The 21,366-nt window shown below is 33.2% G+C and overlaps 1 protein-coding gene across 4 annotated transcripts in view; it reads left to right on the top strand.

Moving 5' to 3' along the window:
- The window catches only part of LOC132729677 (transcriptional regulator ATRX-like), a 38,085-nt gene that overhangs the window by 3,800 nt on the left and 12,919 nt on the right, over positions 1-21,366 (top strand). Inside the window, exons 1-9 of one of the 4 annotated variants that reach the window (XM_060715486.1) lie at positions 1,737-2,110; positions 3,288-3,431; positions 3,744-3,872; positions 4,838-4,900; positions 10,303-13,758; positions 14,627-14,764; positions 15,634-16,203; positions 17,449-17,565; positions 20,222-20,323. In XM_060715486.1, the coding sequence (XP_060571469.1) occupies positions 2,054-2,110; positions 3,288-3,431; positions 3,744-3,872; positions 4,838-4,900; positions 10,303-13,758; positions 14,627-14,764; positions 15,634-16,203; positions 17,449-17,565; positions 20,222-20,323 (4,776 nt within the window). In that variant the 5' untranslated portion in view covers positions 1,737-2,053. Of the gene's footprint in view, positions 1-1,736; positions 2,111-3,287; positions 3,432-3,743; positions 3,873-4,837; positions 4,901-10,302; positions 13,759-14,626; positions 14,765-15,633; positions 16,204-17,448; positions 17,566-20,221; positions 20,324-21,366 lie in introns of those variants that run through there. The other 3 variants (XM_060715488.1, XM_060715487.1, XM_060715489.1) reach the window with 3 other exon arrangements.

A 21,366-nucleotide genomic window follows, 5' to 3' on the forward strand; every position in this document is an offset into this window, starting at 1 on the left:
CTTGACCTATTGATACTTAACTTGGCATGTGTGCAGCTTACATGAAAATACAGCCTGGTATAGATACTCAGGTATCTGGTATATTTTTATTGAAACCAATTTTCTGTGTTACAAATAACAGCATCATTTTTTCTTTACTGCCATATTTCATTCTAATTCCTGTCACATCAATACTTGGTCATTGAAAACCTAGCTGGTTTCATAGCATTGTGGCGCTTTTTGATTACATACAGATTTGTTTAATACAAAACAAGACTTGCTACCAAGCAAACATATTGAATAATTAAGATGTAACCTTGACCTTTATTTGACACATTTCTCGTGTTTTTTCTATAACTGGCTTTAACTTTAATGCATCATATATGTATTTAGATGCAGCATCTTTTACGTGGTCAGGACATTCATTTATATAAAACTCAATTGACGTTGAGTAGACCTTGATGGTCAAATTATTGAATTTTCACTAATTATTGCTGTGATTGGCTATTGCTATAATCAGCTCAACTTGGTAATTAATCAATGGATTATTTTCATACTTGGATAGAACAATCTTTTGGAAAAGGACCTTCTAAAAGGTTGAACAGATCTTGCCCTTGAGGTTTAAATGACCTCAATGTCAAATTATTGAATTTTGGTTTTAAGTTGTCATAATTTTGTTATTTATCTATGAATTTGATAACCATCACTTGTGATCAAACGGACATGTTTAATGATTTAGATTTTAAATGACCTTAGCCATCAAGGTCAGATGATTGAATTTTGCTAATATTTTTATATCTATGTCATTTATTTGTGGAAATGATTCAAGCTTGGACAACACAACAAGAATGACTAAACAGACCTATTGAAATAAAAAAGGAAAAAATAAATTCTTAAATATTCTTTATAAAGATTTGTTTGCTTTTAGAAAAAGTAAAAAAAATGTTGAGCTTGCCCCCTGCCCAGCAGTGGCTCTTGTTATCTATAAAAAACTTACTGAACTTGGTCAACAACTCCTAGCATTTGCTTGCTATTTGTTTACATGTATATGTTTTTAATATAAATTGTGCGGAAATACACAATGTACATGTACCATATCGAAACAGTCAACTTACTCAAGTAGCCTGTATACAAATTATAATAGTTGAAAAACCATTGTAAATATCAATAAATTATAAATATTACAGGGTGTTCACTAGCCATGAATCCTGAGGGTCATTTTGACTAAGTTTTACCGACTACAAGGCCAAATCCCCATGAATTTAACAAAATTTGACCCTCCAGTTAAAATCCCAATGGTCAAATCAGGCCTTTTGGAAATTTGGAGGGTTAAAGAGTCATTTCAAGGGTCAAACGGGCACCCTGTTAACATATAAAACAGCAAAGTTTATTGCACTGAAACATTTACTGCATATTAATGTAACTTATTAAAACTATAGAATAATATATGTACATTTTCCTCCAGCTTTGTACAAGATTAGAACAGTTACTCAACTTACTGTAGTGTTGTTTTTTTAAATTGACATTTAATACAGCTTTGAGAGATGTTTTGTTGTCTTTTGAATATAAAATAAATTAGCTATGTCATAATATCAATAAATATAGAATTTAATAGATTGTAATTATTTCAAGCATGAAGTTTCAGGATATCAGATGACTAGGTAGTAGTTGATTCAATATGGGCTGGGTTTAAGTCATTACCTGTCAATATGTTGTTGATTGTTTTCCTGTCAGTTAGCTATGATTGTCAATGACAGTAGTTTTTGTTTTAGTTTAGTGAACTTTTGGTCACATATATCTTCTAAAGCTTCTATGAAAGGTCTTTGAGTTCTCTACAAACAAAAGAATGTACTTGTGTTATGTATGTTTATTGTAGGAAAAATAGAAACACACCAATATTTGACACATTTTCTTTTTGATGCCAATATCTAAATAGTCCCTCTTTTTAGATATATTTTTAAATCTTCAAATAAGAAAAGAATTTTTTATTCTCTACAATTCAGCTTACATGTAAAAGTACATGTATGGAAATTATTTTGAAATGATTTGAATTAGTTAATGTTAAGAAGACACAATGATGGGAAATAATCGAGGTTTAGGAAACATTAGTTTTAGACATAGGAGACTTAAGGTAAAATCTTATTCTATTTTTCGCATAAATTTTTTTGTCTCTGACTCTCAGGTGATACATTATAGTATTAAATGGTCAGATATTCTGTAATTTTATAATGATTTTATATATCCTTTATATTATACAGTTCTATAAATTATTTTTTTTTTCCTCTATATAGCTTGAATTGCTTATATGAACACAAGAATCCTTGATTAGACTAAGCTTGACCTTCATTCATAAAACTTCTCTAAAAGCTTAGTTTTTTGACATGGAATATTATCTTAGTTTTTTGACATGGAATATTATCTAATGACCTCTACTAAGTTTGTCCAAATTATAGCCCTTGGGTCAAAATGGCCCCATCCCAAGGGGTAATTTATTTTCATTATATGTATATAGTAAAAACAAACAAAACATCTTTTTTTGTTATACTACATGTATAGACTATAAAGGCAGGCTTAAGGCACTTTCAGATACAAATCTGAACTTTGTGATATCAGTTTAAGATTTAAATTTAATATCTGCTTCCGTTTATAGTTTATAATATTACTTGTTTCTTGTCATGGAGAGAATTAATATTCGGATGAGCAATATTAATAGGGCCATCATGATCCTCTTGTTTCTGTAACTGGTTATACCCTGAAACCGTTTTCAGGCATTATTTTTTTCTGTGGGCTGCATCCCCTAGTTGTAAAAAAACCCATTGACTGGACAAACACATTTAAGAAATCCGGCATGGTAAGCATTAACAGGCAACATATGTAAAGCAAAAAACATTACGGGTATTGATTGTATATAGGATATTCTGACATCCTTTAATTAATTGTATTGAGAAACAATATTCAATTAACAGTTGTCTGTTAGACAGATATTTCACAATGTGTAACAGCTGTTTCTTGCATGAATAATTGAATGCTATAACCAGGCTGCAAGAAGTTTTATACTATAGTACTCATACTGGATGGCTTTATTTATGTATCAGTAAGGGAATTAGGTGAAAAGATCAGTTTCATGGCTTGTTAAATTTAAATGCCTTGAAAAAATAAATAATATACATGTAGATATAAAAGGTAATTAACTGTATTTCCTTTTGATGTTTTAAAATTTTATTTCTATACCATATAATGCACATGTTGTTTTTGATATTGCATACAATTTGTTATATGATTATATGCATATTTATTTATAATTTCAGGCTCCAGATATGGCTGATTTGTTAGAATATTTTGAGGCACGAAGTCGTGCTCTTGATGACGAGGGCCAGCCAGTGTTGGATGCTTCCACGTTGCAGTTCATGTCCCTCATCAAGTTTAATGGGATCTCTATTCTACCTCCTGTTGTAAGTGAAAATTATGATTTTTTAGCATGAAAGGTATTGTAGTTGGCCTTAGTGTGTTGTAAATATAAACAGGGTATTGTCAGAGAAGAATTGTGTATAATAATAATGTGTTGCTGTTACAGAGTCGGTGGAAGGAGACTTGGAAATATGATGTCCTTCAGTGTACAACTCTATAATATAGCAGCTTTCTTTCCTGATTTGATTTGATAGAGTAGGTTTATAATCCTGTAAAAGTATTTTCAAATAATTTTTTGAATGATCTCCTCAATATGATGAATTTTATGTATCAATGCTATAATGATATATTTTTAGCTGACTCCAGGAAGAAGGGAAGAAATGGTATCATATAAACATGAGGCATTGAGAAGAGAAAAATGTACCCGTGCTAAAAAGAAGGATGAGTTACATGCCAAAGTACAGTCAATAGTTGCTGGAGTAGAGGTAATTAAACATTTATTTTTTGGTGGCGTTTGAAGTCAACATTATCTTGCTGATTTATTGTTATAAGGGATTTTTTCCGGCTTTTACTGTTGGAGGAAGTCTGGTTTGTGTAGAAAAACCGTCAACATGCTGTAGGCTAGCTGGAGAATTTCCTCACATGAAAGAATTTAAACCCATAGCAATGAGGGGCTAAAAATTGGTCATTGAAGCCTCAATAGATGTTTAAAGTATATAGTATGAAAATAAATATTTCATGAGTGGCAGTATTCACAAGTGAAATATGATAATTTTCATACCACAAGATGAAAATAATTCTTTATTTATAGAAGAGACTTGAATTTTCTGTTTATTATATACTATTTCTCTTTTTAAAAGTTATTATTTGGAAAAATTCCCATTTAATTTTGTGTAGAAAGTAGTCTGGCAAGACACCAGTGAAAATACAGAAAACATTATTTCACTGCAGAGAAAAATAAATATTTACAGTGAAAATACAGAAAGTAAAAATAAGCATTTTATCTCATCAAAATTTCTCAATATTTCTTTTAAAAGTATATAATAATATTAATATTATGTTCATTGGTCTAAAAGTAGAAAATATGTTCTAGATAATTGTGACCTTGTCTAGCCAAAGTTCTCAGGTGAATGATCAAGGACTGTAATGGCCCTTTTAGCTGTATCATTTCTTTATATTTGTTTGTATGCTTAAATTTATGACATACAGTTTTTATGGACAGTGGTAAAATTTAGGTTGAAAAGAAGAGTTCTAGTTAAAGATGTTTTAACTTACAGTAAGTTATTTATTTGGTCTTAAAAAGTCACATTTACCATGAAGTTATGACATTTAGGTCAGCACCAAGGTGAAAACCACCCGAGTTGTATTTGAGATCTCAAGTTTTAGTTACACAGAGAGATTTGATGACTAGTTTATATTATAACATTAAGTAAAGATCTTACTATTACAGAGTACATACTCATTAAAAAGTCGTAGCCAGCTGCCAAGAACAAATGGAATGTACAAATTACTAGTAGGTCATGTTTGTGGCTACACTTGTCTTATACTATAATTTTTTATGAAAGCAGGAGGATGTCATGTATTCCATACATTAACAGCTTAATTTATCGCATGAACTACGGTACTAGGAGTGTAATAAAGCCATTATAGGTGCGTCAATGAAAAACTGTAAACCTTTCTTATTTGGGATATGTGATAAATAGAATACATGTATTATATTCGTGTAAATTCAACCCTAAATTTATTGAATTCATTGAATAAAAGAATATTATGCTTGCTAGAGGCTAGCATAATATTTATTCAACTTGTGCAATAAATTAAGTATCAAACCTACACTCATTTAATATCCTCTGTTTATCTATATTCTTGAATATTCGTTAAGTCTCATGTCATTTTACATGCTCCAAAATCTGGATATAATTATATATATATAGATACCACTTTGTCTGTCCATCTGAGATGTAAATTGTATTGAGATCACTCATCATCAGTAGATTACAATAGGCTTGTTCCTTAAATATTCAAAAAAGCATTCAAATATGTTTTTTGTAGATGTGCTATGTTCAAATATTTTATACAGATTCTGAATTGATCAGTCATAATCTGTAAATTGCTCATTCCATCTACACTTTTCTTATTAACACATGCCTATTACACTTGTGTGCTACTTTGAAGAGCATTCATTGTTTCTAAAGATATCTGTACTTTAAGGTTAATTTGACAAGCCCGGCTGCCTTGTATTGGCTGGTACACATATCTTAAGGCATCTGATACATAGGTTAGTTTAGAAGACCAGAACATTTCATATTAGAATGTTAATGTATGGCATACAGGGCCTATTGGTTGATAGAGTTTAAAGGTAAAAAAAAGTCCTCTTGCAAAAAAAAACAAAAACAAAAAGCCAAATAAAAAAAGAAAAGAAAAAAGACAAGTGTAACTATCATATGTTCAACTGTTTGTGTTAGGGAATGGTGCATGGATGATGGTACATGTACATATATTTCTTTATAATATCTGATCTTTGATGCACATCTGTTATGTAACCATATATTACAAATAAAATTTCCATGATGTTTATTTCACTATTTAATGTTCATTGTAATGACATTTGTATTATTTTAAAAAAACTATTTTCAATGAAAATTTCAAAATATCAAGCTCTTCCTGTTGTTGAATAATCATAATTGTATCACTTTGCATTGTTTTACATATTTACTTAAAGCTGCATGTTTGGAGAAAAATGTACTAAGATTTTGAGAAAGTGAAAATACTCACAATTCAAGTCATTATTATTTACGTGTTAAGTGCAATGAATGCCTGATTTTGCAATATTTATTTAATTATTTAATTATTTTTATTGCCTGACTAACACAGTAAGGGCTGTTTTTGCATATTTTGACCTTTGTCAGTGGGTAATTAATGTTAATTGAAAGTAAAGTACTTTCTTTGTTCACTGGTGGACCTCTACAAGAATTGTTCAAACTATAGCCCTTGGGTCAAAATTGGCCCCAACATAGATTTTCCTTATAATTATGTATAAAGTAAAAACTTTAAAACAATTTCTTCTTTCATGCTACAAGAGTTAAGCTAAGTTTTTTTTACATGAAACAATATCTAGTAGACCTCTCCTACTGTATTTGTTTATTTTGGTTTGTTTTGTGTTTTACGTCACATCCACACAGTATAGGTCATTTCGCGACGTTCCCTCAGGTGCCCTTCCGTGCATTATTTCAGGCACGAAAGGGCACCTGAGTAGAACCACTGATGTTCCGTAAGCTAGCTGGATAGCTTCCTCACATGAAAGAGTCCAAAGTCCCTGTTGGGATTCAAACCCACAGCGGTGAAGGGCAAGTGGTTTGAAGTCTAACGACCTTAACCACTCGGCCACGGACGCCCCAAGTTTGTTCAAGTTTTAGCCCTTGGGTCAAAATTGGCATCCAGACCCCAGGGGGTCATGGCTCTTCCTTATAAAGTAAATACATGTACTTCAAAAATCTCCTTGAAAACTGCAAGGGCTATCATCTTATGATATTTAACATGTTACATAGTTAGGTGAACATCAACAAAAATTATATAAATTACAGCCCTGGAGTCGAAACAAGATTTTCCTCATATGTGACATCTCATAGCATCCAGTGACTTTCCATAGTAACCATTGACTCCCATAGCAACCATACATTACAATAGCAACCAGTGACTTTCCATAGCAACCACTGGCTTCCATAGCAACCAGTTACTTCTCTAAGAAACCAGTGACTTCCCATAGCAACCAGTGACTTACATAGGAATCATTGACTTTCCACGGCAACCATAGACCTCTTGAGCAACCAGTGATTTTCCATAGCAACCAGTGACTTTTCCTGACAACCATTGATTTTCATAGCAACCAGTGACTTCCTATAGCAACCATAGACTTTCATAGCAACCATTGACTTCCATAGCAACCAGGGACTTTCCATTGCAACCATAGACTTCCATAGCAGCCAGTGACTTCCCATGGCAACTAGTGACTCACATAGCCATCATTGACTTACGATTGCAACACTAGACTTCTTAAGCACCCACTGACTATCCATTACATTCAGTGTCTTCCCATAGCAACAATTGACTTTCCATAGCAATCAATGACTTATGTTGCAACCATAGCAACCATTGACTTCCAGAGCAACCACTGAATTTCCATAGCAACCATAAACTTCCATAGCAGCCGGTAACTTTCTACTGCAACCATTGATTTCCATAGCAAACAGTGACTTTAAATAGCAATTAGTGACTCTCAGAGCAACCATTGACTTTCCATAGCAACTATTGATTTTCCATAGGAGCTATTGACTTTCCATTAGAACCATTGGCTTTCCATAGCAACTGCTTGCTTTCCATAACAACCATTGACTTCTGTAGCAACCAGTGATTTCATAGCAGCTATTGACTTTTCATATCAACTGTAAATTTCCATAGCAACCAGTGACTTACATTGCAAACATTGTTTTTTTACATAGCAACCAGTGACTTCCATAGCACACATTTCCTTTTCTTACCATTGAATTTCTTAGCTTTCAGTGACTTACAAGGAAACCACTGATTTTGTATAACAGCATGTGACTTCTTTAGTAATTATTTTTTGCCTTAGTGAAAGCAACCAGTAATGTTTTTACACAAGCACTATTACAGATACAAATATGAACTTTATGATATCAGTTTCTTATGTTAAAGTTTTTGTAATAGTTCAAATATTTTCAAAGTCCATTGACATATGGCTTTGAAACTTTGCACACTTGTTCACCATCATGACCCCAACCTGTAGACAGGAGGAGGTAACTCTATTAAGCATTTTGACAGAATTATGCCCCTTTTTCGACTAAGAATTTACGTTAAAGTTTTTGTAATAGTTCAAATATTTTCAAAGTCCATTGACATATGGCTTTGAAACTTTGCACACTTGTTAACCATCATGACCCCAACCTGTAGACAGGAGGAGGTAACTCTATCAAGTATTTTGACAGAATTATGCCCCTTTTTCGACTTAGAATTTACGTTAAAGTTTTTGTAATAGTTCAAATATTTTCAAAGTCCATTGACATATGGCTTTGAAACTTTGCACACTTGTTCAACATCATGACCCCAACCTGTAGACAGCAGGAGGTAACTCTATTAAGCATTTTGACAGAATTATGCCCCTTTTTCGACTTAGAATTTACGTTAAAGTTTTTGTAATAGTTCAAATATTTTCAAAGTCCATTGACATATGGCTTTGAAACTTTGCACACTTGTTCAACATCATGACCCCAACCTGTAAACAGGTGGAGGTACCTCTATCAAGCATTTTGACAGAATAATGCCCCTTTTTCGACTTAGAATTTACGTTAAAGTTTTTGTAATAGTTCAAATATTTTCAAAGTCCATTGACATATGGCTTTGAAACTTTGCACACTTGTTCACCATCATGACCCCAACCTGTAAACAGGAGGAGGTAACTGTATCAGGCATTTTTTTTACTATCAAGCACTAAGAATAGTCGAGCATGCTGTCCTACCGACAGCTCTTGTTCTTATTGCTGGCACGCACTGCATCGCTGCACAAAATGACCCCCAGAACAAAAAAATGATCATGTCTGCCTTTCACAGGTCAAACTGCTGGGAGGAATTTTATTGATCTTCACAGGAGTGATCAGTACCAAACCTTGATGTGCATTCACCTACACGTTTGTTTCACTGCACTAAATGGCCACCAGAGCTAAAAATAGGAAAAATTTACTGGGATTATATGCTGCTGTTCTATGTTTTGTGACCAAAACCCCTTCTAGTTAGGATAACCATCCTTGAACTTAAATTTTGTTTTCTAAACCTTCCTTCTTTCTAGCTCGACTTTTATTTCAAGAGAAAAAAGCATAGGTATTGTTATGGTCATGGCGGCATTGCCATTTTCAAACTGACCCTTTATCATTACTTTTGAAGTTCTTCGTGTATTTTCTTCATACTAGGCCACAACAACCTTTGGAACAAGACCTTTTAGTAGACCTGACTAAACTTTACCTTCATTCATAAGTGACATTGACCTTCAAGGTTACATGTCTAAAGTTTGCTTCATGGTCAGATTATCTAAATTTGCTTAAATTATCATAACTTTGTTATTTATTGATGGATTTGGTTCATTCTTGGACAAAAGAACATATAAGGCCGCTATTTCATTCAAAAGCCTAACTGGTATTCAATGTTTGTTCCTTTTTCATTTTACCTTATTCTTTGATGTTACAACTGGTTTTGGTATTAGAATGAAATTATATTATATTCTAAAAATAATTATCCTCTGTTTGCTATACTTCAATTAAAGTATATAGAAATAATACGTACCTATGGAATAATACTCACGGACATGTCCCGGACACGGATCACCGATCGCGTACCAATGGAATAGCGTCCTAAAACAAAACTGGTGATGATGATTAATTCAAATTAACTTTGATGGTACAAATGTGACCTTGACCATCAAGATTAAGTTTTAGATTTAAATTATAATTTGTTTATCTAACTTTATTGCGTTTTTTTCTTCAACGTGTTGGACCTAAGTCAAAGTCAAGCCTGGTCCCCACTTGGTGGTGGCTCTAATAATTTGAGTAATCCTCCTTTCTTTAATGAGTGAATGGGTGAAGCTTTTATGCAAACATGTTACTGATAATAATAAATTATAAGAAATTGAGAAGTAAATTTTGAAATTATTTTATTTTGAATTTTATCAACTGGGGAAGTTGAATAAAGCAAAACATGTTTTGATACTTAAATTTGTATTGGTTTTTGATCCAATTGTCCTATTTTGAATTTTAGAAATAGTTAATCTTTGAAAAAAAGATAAGTCAAAAACAGAATTTCAGTGAGATTATTATTTAATATGACTGCAATGTTTATAATCTAATTTCAGGAAAGAAGAGCTGCCAAGCAAGCTTCAAAATTTGTTAAATCTACAAAGTCTTCTTCTCCTGCTTCTAAGAGAAAATCTGATAGACACAGTTCAGAGGTCATATCAAAGGTGACAAGCAAGATCACAAATCCTGCTGGTGTAAAAGTGCCATCTGAAATAGTGGTCAATGTAACAGGAAAAGACATTAATTCCCCTAATGCAAAAACTTTAAGTAAGTCTTCAGCAACAAAGCATGCAATGTCTCCTGCAAGGTCAGCACCTCAAAGTAGTGGTGATGCTAAACAGAAGGAGCCCACAAATTATAACTCTTTAGGTAAAGTAGGAAGTTTATCTAAACAAAAGTCTTTCTCTTCACAACATCTAGATAGATCAGGGATACAGGGAGAAAAACTTGATTCTATAAACTCTTCAAAAGATCTTTCATCTCCAAATGCCAGAGCTCTACTACCCCATCCACCTGTTGGTCGACCACCCTCAAGAGGTTTGAGGCAGTCCTCTTCAACCCCAGATCTCAGAAATATAGATGCTGGTATTAAAACTGAGGATTTGAGGAAACCTATTGTATCTGGCAAAAGTTTTTCTCCTAAAGGAGGTCGACCTCAAGCATATGAACATGACAAGTCCAAGATAATTGGCCAACAAGATAACAAAAATACTAAACTTAAGGATAAAAAAGAAAGCATTAAAATAAATAAATCTGATGACAGTAAAGTCAAATCTGAAATTTCAAATAAAAGGAAAGAGATTGTTAATGATTCAAAAATTAAACAGAATGAAACTGGGTTAAAGAAAATGAGTCTAGATACTAAAGAGAAAGAAAGAAAAAGAAAAACTAGTTCAAAGTCTCACTTTGATTATCAATTACAAAATCCGCTGGAAATTTTGGAACAGGAACTTTCAAAGGAACAGGAAAAAGACATGAATAAAAGATTTGCTAAACCAAATGTTGAAGGTGCTGCAGGGGAGGTTAGACAAGATCTTGACCCCATTCAAACAGCTACAGCAGAGTTGTTCCCCTTCCCTATTTCAGAGGAACAAGCATTAGCTACCCTTGATTCATTGCAGTCAGACTTTGCTTCCTTAGAGCAGTTTGATTCTTTGCCAAGTGATTATAACGGAATACCACTAACATCTCTTAAACAACAACAAATTATTCATATGCTGACAAAATTGTCAAAGGCATTAAATATGGAAGATACTCTAACCTCAACAACCACTAGTAACATTGGTTTTGAACCTGCTGGACAAGGTGCAAGAGTTGAGAATACCTGTGATAACAGAAGTGTTCCAAATGGTGCTATAGGGCAGAGTTCCGAAAATTCTGGCCAGTCAGATTTGTCTGAGGCAGTAAATGAGTTATCAGTAAGTGGGACGAATGAAAGTAATGTTTCAAACAGTTCAGTTCAAAACTCTAGTGCCCATTCAAGGTCAAGGATGAGTCCCACTGGATCTTCTATATTGAGTTCAGCAAGTTCAGTAAGTGCCTCTCGTTCAAGAATGAGTCCAAAGTCATTGAAAAATACTGTTCACTTTTCTACACTTGTGACAGAAATTAGTACAAGTGCCAGTCAGTCCTATGAAGATAAAATATCATACAGAAAACTTGACATAACTCCAAAAAGTAGTCAAAATTTTGAAGATTCTACTGATGGGAGCAGAGAGTCAAGAAATTTAAATGAAGGCCAAGAGGCAGGACCTGATGCATCATTAGAAGTGCCTTCTAGTGATGGTAGAAATATGTTAAGTAAAGTTGCCTTAAGTCCAAATATTGATTCTCCTTCTGGATCTCCAGGAGAATTTCAGAATCAACACCCATTTGAGAATAGTAGTCAGGAAAGTGATCTTAACACTTCTGATAAAGAGAATGAGTTTGTGCCAGCAGATACTGAAAGTTCAGATGATAATTTACCTAGTGGATCAAATGTTAGATCTGGTAGAAATCAACCTGTGTTAAATGTGTTTACTGTCAATATGCCAGAAGGACCTATTGGAGAAAATCATCCAGCAGTTGTGCATATGAAATCTAGTATCAAATCTGATATGCCTTTTGGAAGCTCTGTGAAAGATGGTCAAGAAAAAGTTTTGCAAGAGAACTTTTCAAAAGCCAACATGAATTTAGACTCCCAGTATCGTTATTGCACAAGTACAGCAGATTTAGACAGGTATATTCAAGGTAAAGTGTCACATGATGATAGTATCAGTAGAAGTTCAATGCAAGATGAGATTACTAAATCTTACATGCTTTCCCATTATAAACCAGATCAAGGCAACTATCAAGTTTACGAAAACTTTGAATTTAAGAAACCCAAGAAAATAGCTAAAGAATTGCAAGAGTTGGATGATTCCTCAGTAATTTTAAAGCCAGTTATTTTTAGTAAAACTGGAAATTCTTTGAAAGAAAATAGGTCAATGTTAGATGAGGAAGACATGATAAGGAGTAATTTGCATAAAGTTCAACTTGAAGATACAGATAGCGAAGATGAAAATAGAACGGAATATTCCAAGACTTGGCTGGAAAAAGATGACTGTAAGTCGGAACAAAGTGAAACTGTAAAAGATATTCCAAATTTCCCACACATGGGGTTTCAAAATGTTTATCTTGGTAAAATTGAAACAGAGCATGAACTTGAAGAAATAGATAGGCCTATTGAAAGTGATGAAAACAGTGATAATAATAGACAGAAATGTAGAGACTTAAAAAGTCAGAATGAAAAAAATGAGTTGGATGTTATGCAAAGTGATGACCAAGAAATAGAAGAAGAAGATGATGATGATAATGGGGATGATGATGATGATAATGATGATGATGGTATGAAAGGTTATATTGAGAATAAAATTTGTTTTGAACAGCTTACCAAATCTGATGAAAAGATTAATCAAGCAATGTTGTTACAAGAAGAAATAAATCAGAAAGTGCAAGGAAACCATGAACAGTCAATCAAAATACAGACAGACAAAAAAAATCGGGAAAATTCTGGAAATGTGAGAGTACAAGGAAACATTAAAAAACCAGTCGAAATTCATGAAAATACTGACCACATTATCAGTATTCAGAATAATAATGAACAACCAGCCAGAGTTCATGAAGACAGTGACTGTCCAATCAGAATTCAAGAGATTGAAAGAGAGGAGGAAGCTAAAGCTGAACACATTCAAAAATATTTAAATCAAGTTCATGAACATTCACTTCATCATGAAGATGAAGACGATGACAGTTTGAGTAGACAAAGTACACAAAACTATCCTAATGTTATAGAGGACATAGGTACACTAATTCAAACTTACACATCCAGTATTCAGTCTATGAATCATCTCTCACAAGAGGAATTATTCAAGATGCAGTCAGATCAGTTTGAGCTGATACAACAGAAGTTGATTGAGCATCAGCGAGCTCAACTAGAAGAGTTATTTGTAGCTCAAAGAAAGGAGCAAATGAGTTTACAACATGAAATAGAGGTAAGGTTTGCTTATAATTGATATCCTTTATCTAATGATAAATTCAAGCTTAGCTGTGCTGGTTTTTTTTTTCTTCGGCATGACTTTTTTTTCAAAGAAAAAAAGATAGGTATATTGTTACAATCATGGAAGTGTTGCAGTTGCCATTGCTGTCCACAAAATTTAACCTTGATCATAACTTTTTAAGTTGTTGATGTATTGTCTTCATAATGGCCACAAAAACACTTTGGACAAGTTCTTCAAGTAGACTAGACTCATTTATAAATGACCTTGACCTTAGGGGTCAAATGTCTAAAAAAATTTGCTTGTTCTATGCTCCCCGAGTCATTTTTTGTCTGTCTGTCTGCAGCATTTCTTGGGTGGAACATAACTCTGAAACCAAAAGAGGTATCAACAAGAATCTACTTCATTAAAAGAAGAAGTTTGCCTAGACATACCTATAAAAATAAAAAAGGGAAAACCTTATTTTTTTGTTTTGTTTAAGCTTCTTTTAAAAGATTTGTTTAATCTGTTTATTTGCTTTTAGAAAAGTAAAAGAAGTGGAACATTGCCTTGCCCAGCTGTGGCTCTTGTTTTTTGTATGTTTTCGCTAAATTCAGCACTTAAATTTTATTTTAAAAAGTAGTTGAAACATTACAGTGTAACTAAATTAAGAGAAATTGTATTAGCGATGAGACAAATATGGAGACAGAAATGAACACTCCAGAAATATTATGATCCATTTATTCAATTACAGAAAATGTATCTCTTACTGCAAGAGGAATGTTCTTTAATTGTTACCTGATTGCAAGTGTAAAATGGCAGAACATTTGACAAATTTACTTAAAGACTTAAGTCATTTGTGTTATATATTTACAATATTTTGCAGGCATACCAGCATAACATAAATTCTCTAGATACATGTAGTGATGTTAGTTTACCCATGGACCCTCTTAAGCCTCAGATGGGAAGGTCAATGCCACAGGTCTCCCAAGCATGGCAGTTACATCAACAATTGCCCACACATGTAAGCATTCAACTTAGATTATGTTTTTGTGTGTTATGTTCTTGTCTGTTATTTACATACAAGAGAAATATTTGCATGCTGCTTCTCCAACAGCTCTTATTTTCACTGGTTTAAGCATGTTTGAAATGATATTCAGAAAGGTTAAAAGATTTTAAATAGTATAACCCCACCAAACATAGTTTGTGTGTGTGGGGGGAGCACATCAAAGCAGTATCACAATATATAGTTAGTTTGACAGAATTATGCCACTTTTTTACTTAGAAAATATCCCTAAAATGTACCAAAGTGGCTATTGCTTTTTTGTTAATGAATGCATTGTGATCATACTTTGACATAATAATCCTTTGGAATGTTCCTTTAAGATGACCAGACTGACCTAAGTCATAAATGACCTTGATCTTCAAGGTCAAATTATTGAATTTTGCTAATTTTTTGCTATAACTGGCTAAAAAAATGTTATTTATAAATGGAATGTCTTCATATTTTGACACAACATCCTTTAGGACAAGGCTTGAACATGAAATATCACTGCAGTATGCACTGTTTGTTTTAAGGTTGGTAACTCGAATAGGTAGTTTTACAAAAAAATTGTCCTTTTTTATCGAAATTGGCTTCAGAAGACTAATTTTTCTTATACTTAGTTATCTCCCTTTTTTACCAAAATAATGGTTAGTATATGATGACATTCTTTTGACAAAGCAATAAACTTTGATTATTATTGTACACAGATGAAACATCATAAAATATAGGTCCAGTTTAAATTTGGATTCTGACAACTTAATTTTCAGATACAGTAGTTAAAGTGGTGGGTGAGGGTTTAAATGACCTTCAGTGATAGTTTTAGTTTAATATAGCTATTGTTCTTTCAGAGTTCAGCAAAAAGTCCACCATTTCATGTACAACCGGTAGCATATCAGAACCCAGAAATGTCTTTTAACACAAGTTATAGCACTATTGCACCATACCCAGAGCCTGGTAGAGCTGCACCAGGACCATATCAAGATCCAAGAATGGCTTCCACTATTGATTCACGAGCTGGTGTGGTAATGGATGTTCCAATGGGTTATATACCTGATCCCAATATGAGTAGTATTAGTCATAACACAAGTTACAGCACTATACCAAATAGAGATCCAGGTATGCTAAAAGGTATCCAATCCCCTCTGCAACAACTTAGTGTGATCAAAAGCCAGGACCCAGGTTCAAGCCATTCCAGTAATCCTTTCATCTATCCATCTAGTCCAAGTTTGTACATCAATCCAAAGGATAGAGATAATGTGTCAGAAGTGAGTGGTTTTGCTAAGGCCACTCCAAAACAGCTAGTATTCTCAAACCAGTCAACACCAGTACCTGTTGTAAGGACATACAAACCTATACAACATTCTCCTTTGAAGCAGATGTCAAATCCCCATCAAAGCAGATATACAATACCTGATGCGGTAAGTTCTAGCTGAAACATTAGTATGAACCTTTCAGTTTCTTTTTGTCAGACCAAAATTATTAATGTTCTTTTATGGACAATCATTTCATTGTGTGTATTTTAAGTTTTTTGTCTGTTTCGAAGAAAAAGTGAAGCTTTAACGATCGATGTTGTCCAAAAAAAATTTAATGTAGCTCATTATTAAATTAATTTAAAAGCTGTAATTACGAAACTTGGAGTACTTGCTAATCCCCAGCAAGGTGAAGTTGTAAGACAAGGGGCATCAAATTCACTAGACGACTTCATTATGGCAAATTTATATAGAAACAAAAAAATGATCTTCTGTTCCTACTATTTAGTGTTGTTTTAATGTGGTGGCAGAGCATTTTTTCACAAAGGCAATCTTGTTGATAATTATCATTTTTAACAATTCTATATCACTTTCAAAAGTACAACATTGTGTTATAAATATATAAAAAATGTAACAAAACCAGATGACCATTGAGATACTTGCATCCATGAAAACTTTGGTAGAAGTAAATTTGACTTGTGTGTTTCAGAACCTGATAGTCAAAATATTTCAACATCCAAAGCTAGATTCTTGGGTACTTTTTATTCTGGGTTGGAATATCACTTCTGCATCATAAAGGGGAGATATTGCCCATACATAAACTAGCACATTTCAATCATTTGTAGTACAATTTGTTGGTACTTGGACTTAATCTACCGAGAGCCCTGTATAACTGTTGTAATCACAACTTTGAATTTGCACAAGTAATTTCTGTCATTATTTCATCAGTAAACAGGCAGTCGTAACATTTCTTCATGAATTCTAAAATCAGAAAAAAAATGTTTGCATGTAAAAAAACAGATTTACTCCAGCTATGTATCTTTTAAAGTTACTTCTTGTCATTTCTATTTTGAATCTTAAAATCAAAATATAATCTCAGGTTCTTGCATGCATGATATGAAGAGCATTGAGTCTACAACATACCTCATGTTAGAGGGCTTAAATTAGTGAACTGAACATGGCAATTTAGTTTAGGACAATATTTGTGAAGTACCTGTACAAAGCAATTTAGTTTAGTACAAAATATTAGTGAAGCACCTGTACATAACAATGTAGTAGTCTTCAGACATCATCCTTTCAGAATTCAATATTAACTTAACAGTATAAATTTTATAATCAGGATTGTCTGCAGTTAAGTTTAATAAGTCTATTTACAAATCAGTACAGGTCATGTATAAATCTCATACATTTCAGGTATTTGACCCAGCAATGCAGCCTAAGTTTGATAAAGTGTCTGCTGCAGTGAAAGGGTATCTCACACGCCGTCTGTTAAAGACACCAAAAGTTCAGGAAATTATCCAGAAACTATCTGTGAGTCATTTTTTGAAATTTTCACTTTTTTAATATTTTTTCTTGAAATATTGTTACTTGAAATTTTATAATTATAACTTCACAGGTTTAACTGCAGGTGGAATTTCAACAAAACTTCACAGGATCGATCAGTACTAACCCTACTTGTGCATATGGCCAGCACATTTTGCTTTGCAGCACAAAATGGCCATCAGAGCTATAAATAGAAAAATCTTTTCCGGCTTTCACAGGTGAAACTGCTGGCGGTATTTGTATGAAACTTCACAGGATTGATCAGTACCAACTGTAGTTGTGCTTATAGCCAGATGTTCCACTTTGCTTCATGAAATTGCTGCAAGAGCTAAAAATAGAAAAACTTGTCTGGCTTTCCCAGGATACAGGCAGATTTCTGACTAAACTTTACAAACTGATTAGTAACAACCTTAGTTGTGTATATCACAGGCATGTTTTGCATTGCTGCACAGAATGGCAGCTAGAGCTATAAATAGAAAAATCTTGTCTAGCTTTCACAGATCAAACTGCTGTTGCAATTATGATGAAACTTCACAGAATTGATGAAAACTAACCTTAGTAGTGCATATGTCTGGCATGTTCCAATTCACTGAACAAAGTGACTGCTAGAGCTATATATAGATAAATCTTGTCCGCCTTTCACAGGATTTTTGACAAAACTTAACATCATTTTTCACTTGGTTACCAATATCTTTACTTGTAAGACATTAAGTATTTTCTCATTTCCTTATCACTTTTCAGTGTCTTCTTCATCTGTGTAAATTCTTAAAACTAACTAACTTAGGTTTTGACTTTCACCATCCTGACAATATCTATGGGGGAGACATATGTTGTGACAAAAAAAACCTTCTACATTATATTATATCTATTGTAATATACAATTTAAAAACATTGAGTTGACAATGATTTGAGTGTTTTCGATTATACTTCTTCGATCATTTATGACTACATTATATCTGATGAAAAATGGTTGTTGTTTACTTTGTTAGAACAACAAAATCATGAAAATAAAAGTGGAATATTTTTATGCAATTTGATAATTATTATTCTCTTTGGTTACTTTAAAAGGTGTTGTTTTTTTTAGTAAAATTCTTTTTTTTTTGAGTGTCGTGCATAGCCCAAAAAGTATTTGACTTTGAGTCATGAAACTTTACAGGAATGTTGGTCGGCATGTGTAGTTGTGCATCTTGGATTTGGCTTGTTTTTATTGTAGATGTGCATCTTGGATTTTGCTTGCTTTTATTTTCTTAAAAGCATACTTTAGGATATAAAATAAAGATTTGAAATTCTAAATACTGGCAAAAATCAAAATGTCAACATTGGAAAAATTTGATGTCATTTCATATGCCTCAACCACATAAAAGGAGTTATGAAAGTGATGTTGAATTTCCTTTGTCTGTCAGTTTGTCATATTGTGCTGCTGTATGTTGTAGACTGACATTGGAGTGTTGAGACATCTGTGTTCTATGGACATATCTCTAAGTAGAACTATTCTAGTCCCCTGAGCGTTGGTGTAAGCACTTATTTGCGTGCTACCTCAAATATTTTGAATTTGTGTGTAAAAAAGATGAACCAATGTCTATCGGAGAAAATTAAATTCCAGTAAAATACACCCTAATAATTAGCTCGACTTTTCTATGAAAAGGGGAGCTATCCTACTCGCCCCGGCGTCGGCGTTGGCGTCACACCTTGGTTAAGTTTTTCGTACCACCCCACTTTATTTCAGAAGTATTAAAAGTATGGCTTTGAAACTTACCATACTTGTTCACCATCATAACCTCCATCTACAGACAAGAGTACATAACTCTGTCAAGGTTTTTGACAGAATTATGGCCCTTTTTTGACTTAGAAAGTGTATTGAGCTTGGTTAAGTTTTTTGTACCACCTCACTTTATTTCAAAACCATTGGAGGTATTGCTTTGAAACTGACCATACTTGTTTACCATCACGACCTTCATCAACAGACAAGAGGACATAACTCTGTCAAGGTTTTTGACAGAATTATGCCCCTTTTTGACTTAGAAAAATACATTGAATATGGGTAAAATCCACTTATTGCCTTAACCCTTTGAGATATTGCTTTGAAACTTTTAATGCTATTTCACATCATTACCCCCATCTGTACGCAAGAGAAGGTAACTCTGTCAAGGATTTGTTTTAAAAATTAAGGCCTTTTATCGACTTAGAATCTTGGTTAAGTTTTTAGTACCAGTCCACTTTTTGACTGAACTGTTTGAGATATTAATTTGAAAGTTGGAATACTTGTTTACAATCATGATTCCCAAACATGTCCAGGAGAAGGTAATTCTGTCAAAGATTTTATTTGAATTATGGCCCTTAACTGTCAATGTTTTGTATTATAGGCAAGCACTAAAAAACTTAAAAAATCTAAAAAAATTCATTCCTATCCACTTGTTCACTTTACCATAAATTATGTCATATAAACATTGCTGTAATATTCAAGGGTATCAAACAACTAGTTCACTTTAAAAATACAGAGATTCTTGTATTGCCTTTTACTGCAAAAACTTTTTTTATTGGCAAGCAATAAAAAAGTCGAGCGCGCTGTCTTACGGACAGCTCTTGTTTTGTAAGGGTGTGATATTTGACATAATGTACATGTATGATATTTTTTCATTTCTAGGATACCCGAAATTTTGCCTTTAGCTTCCAAGCAGAGACCCCAATTAAAAAAGGGACATTCTCAAGGGAAGATAGAACACTGCTTGAACGTATTGTCAATCAGGTATGAAAGTAAAATTTTCATGTCATTTTTTGTTTATTATCAACAAAGCACAAATTTATTCAGTTTCAACATCATGAGACATTTCTTTGTCAAATACTCAAACTACTAAACTGTATGGGTTTTTTTAATGTACCACTTTAGGCCTCTTACCCCTCACTACTGTGGGTTGAATCCCACAATCTTCTTTAATGTAAGGAAGCTTTGTAGTGAGCTAAAGGAACATTGGGGTTTTTATTTTAGGTGCCCACTCATGTCTAAAATAATGCACAGGGGTGCACCTGAAATGGACCTTTACAGTGCCAATGTGACAAACAAACTGTTCCCTTTTGATATGAATAAGATTAACAGAGTATCTCCCCTTGAAACTTTATAATGCTAAATAAACAGTATAATGAATCTGTGTGGATAATTTTTATGCCCCCGCTATAAAATGGCTGGGGCATATATTGTAACCTTGTTCTGTCATTCTGTCATTTCATCATCATCATCAGTTTCCATTTATTATCTTGGCAATAGTTGCACAAATGTTGCAGTTGCATATGTCAAATTTGACATTTGTATATATCATAGGAAAATGCAGGTCAAGTTCACATTTGGTCATTATCTGATGACTTATGCCCCTTGAATAAATTTTCAGTTCCGTTCATTATCTCCCCAACAGTTGTTGTCAACTCAAATTTGACATATAGATACATCAAACGAATGCACAGGTCAAGTTCAAATTTGGTCATGGTTCAATGATTTTTGGCAGAGTTATGCCCCTATTATATTTATTTGTGTTTATTGGCAGCATTAGAGATAAATTGTATCCATTTACAAGACTTAATTACCAAAGAAAATGTAATTTCTTTGCCTTACCTTCATTTACAACAAAGACTTTTAAAAACATGCTATTTATAACACTGAGCATAAAACTGTCATTTATAATGTTTTGAAATGATGAGACATACATGATTGGCACTGTAGTGTTATTCCTATGTCATCACCTGATACAATGGTGGAAATTATCATGTTTTTATTGATATAAGGAAATGGATATACTA

The sequence above is a fragment of the Ruditapes philippinarum genome, unplaced genomic scaffold (genome assembly GCF_026571515.1).
Source record: "Ruditapes philippinarum isolate M1 unplaced genomic scaffold, ASM2657151v2 ctg422_1_1_1_1, whole genome shotgun sequence".
In the NCBI taxonomy this organism is placed as follows: domain Eukaryota; kingdom Metazoa; phylum Mollusca; class Bivalvia; order Venerida; family Veneridae; genus Ruditapes; species Ruditapes philippinarum.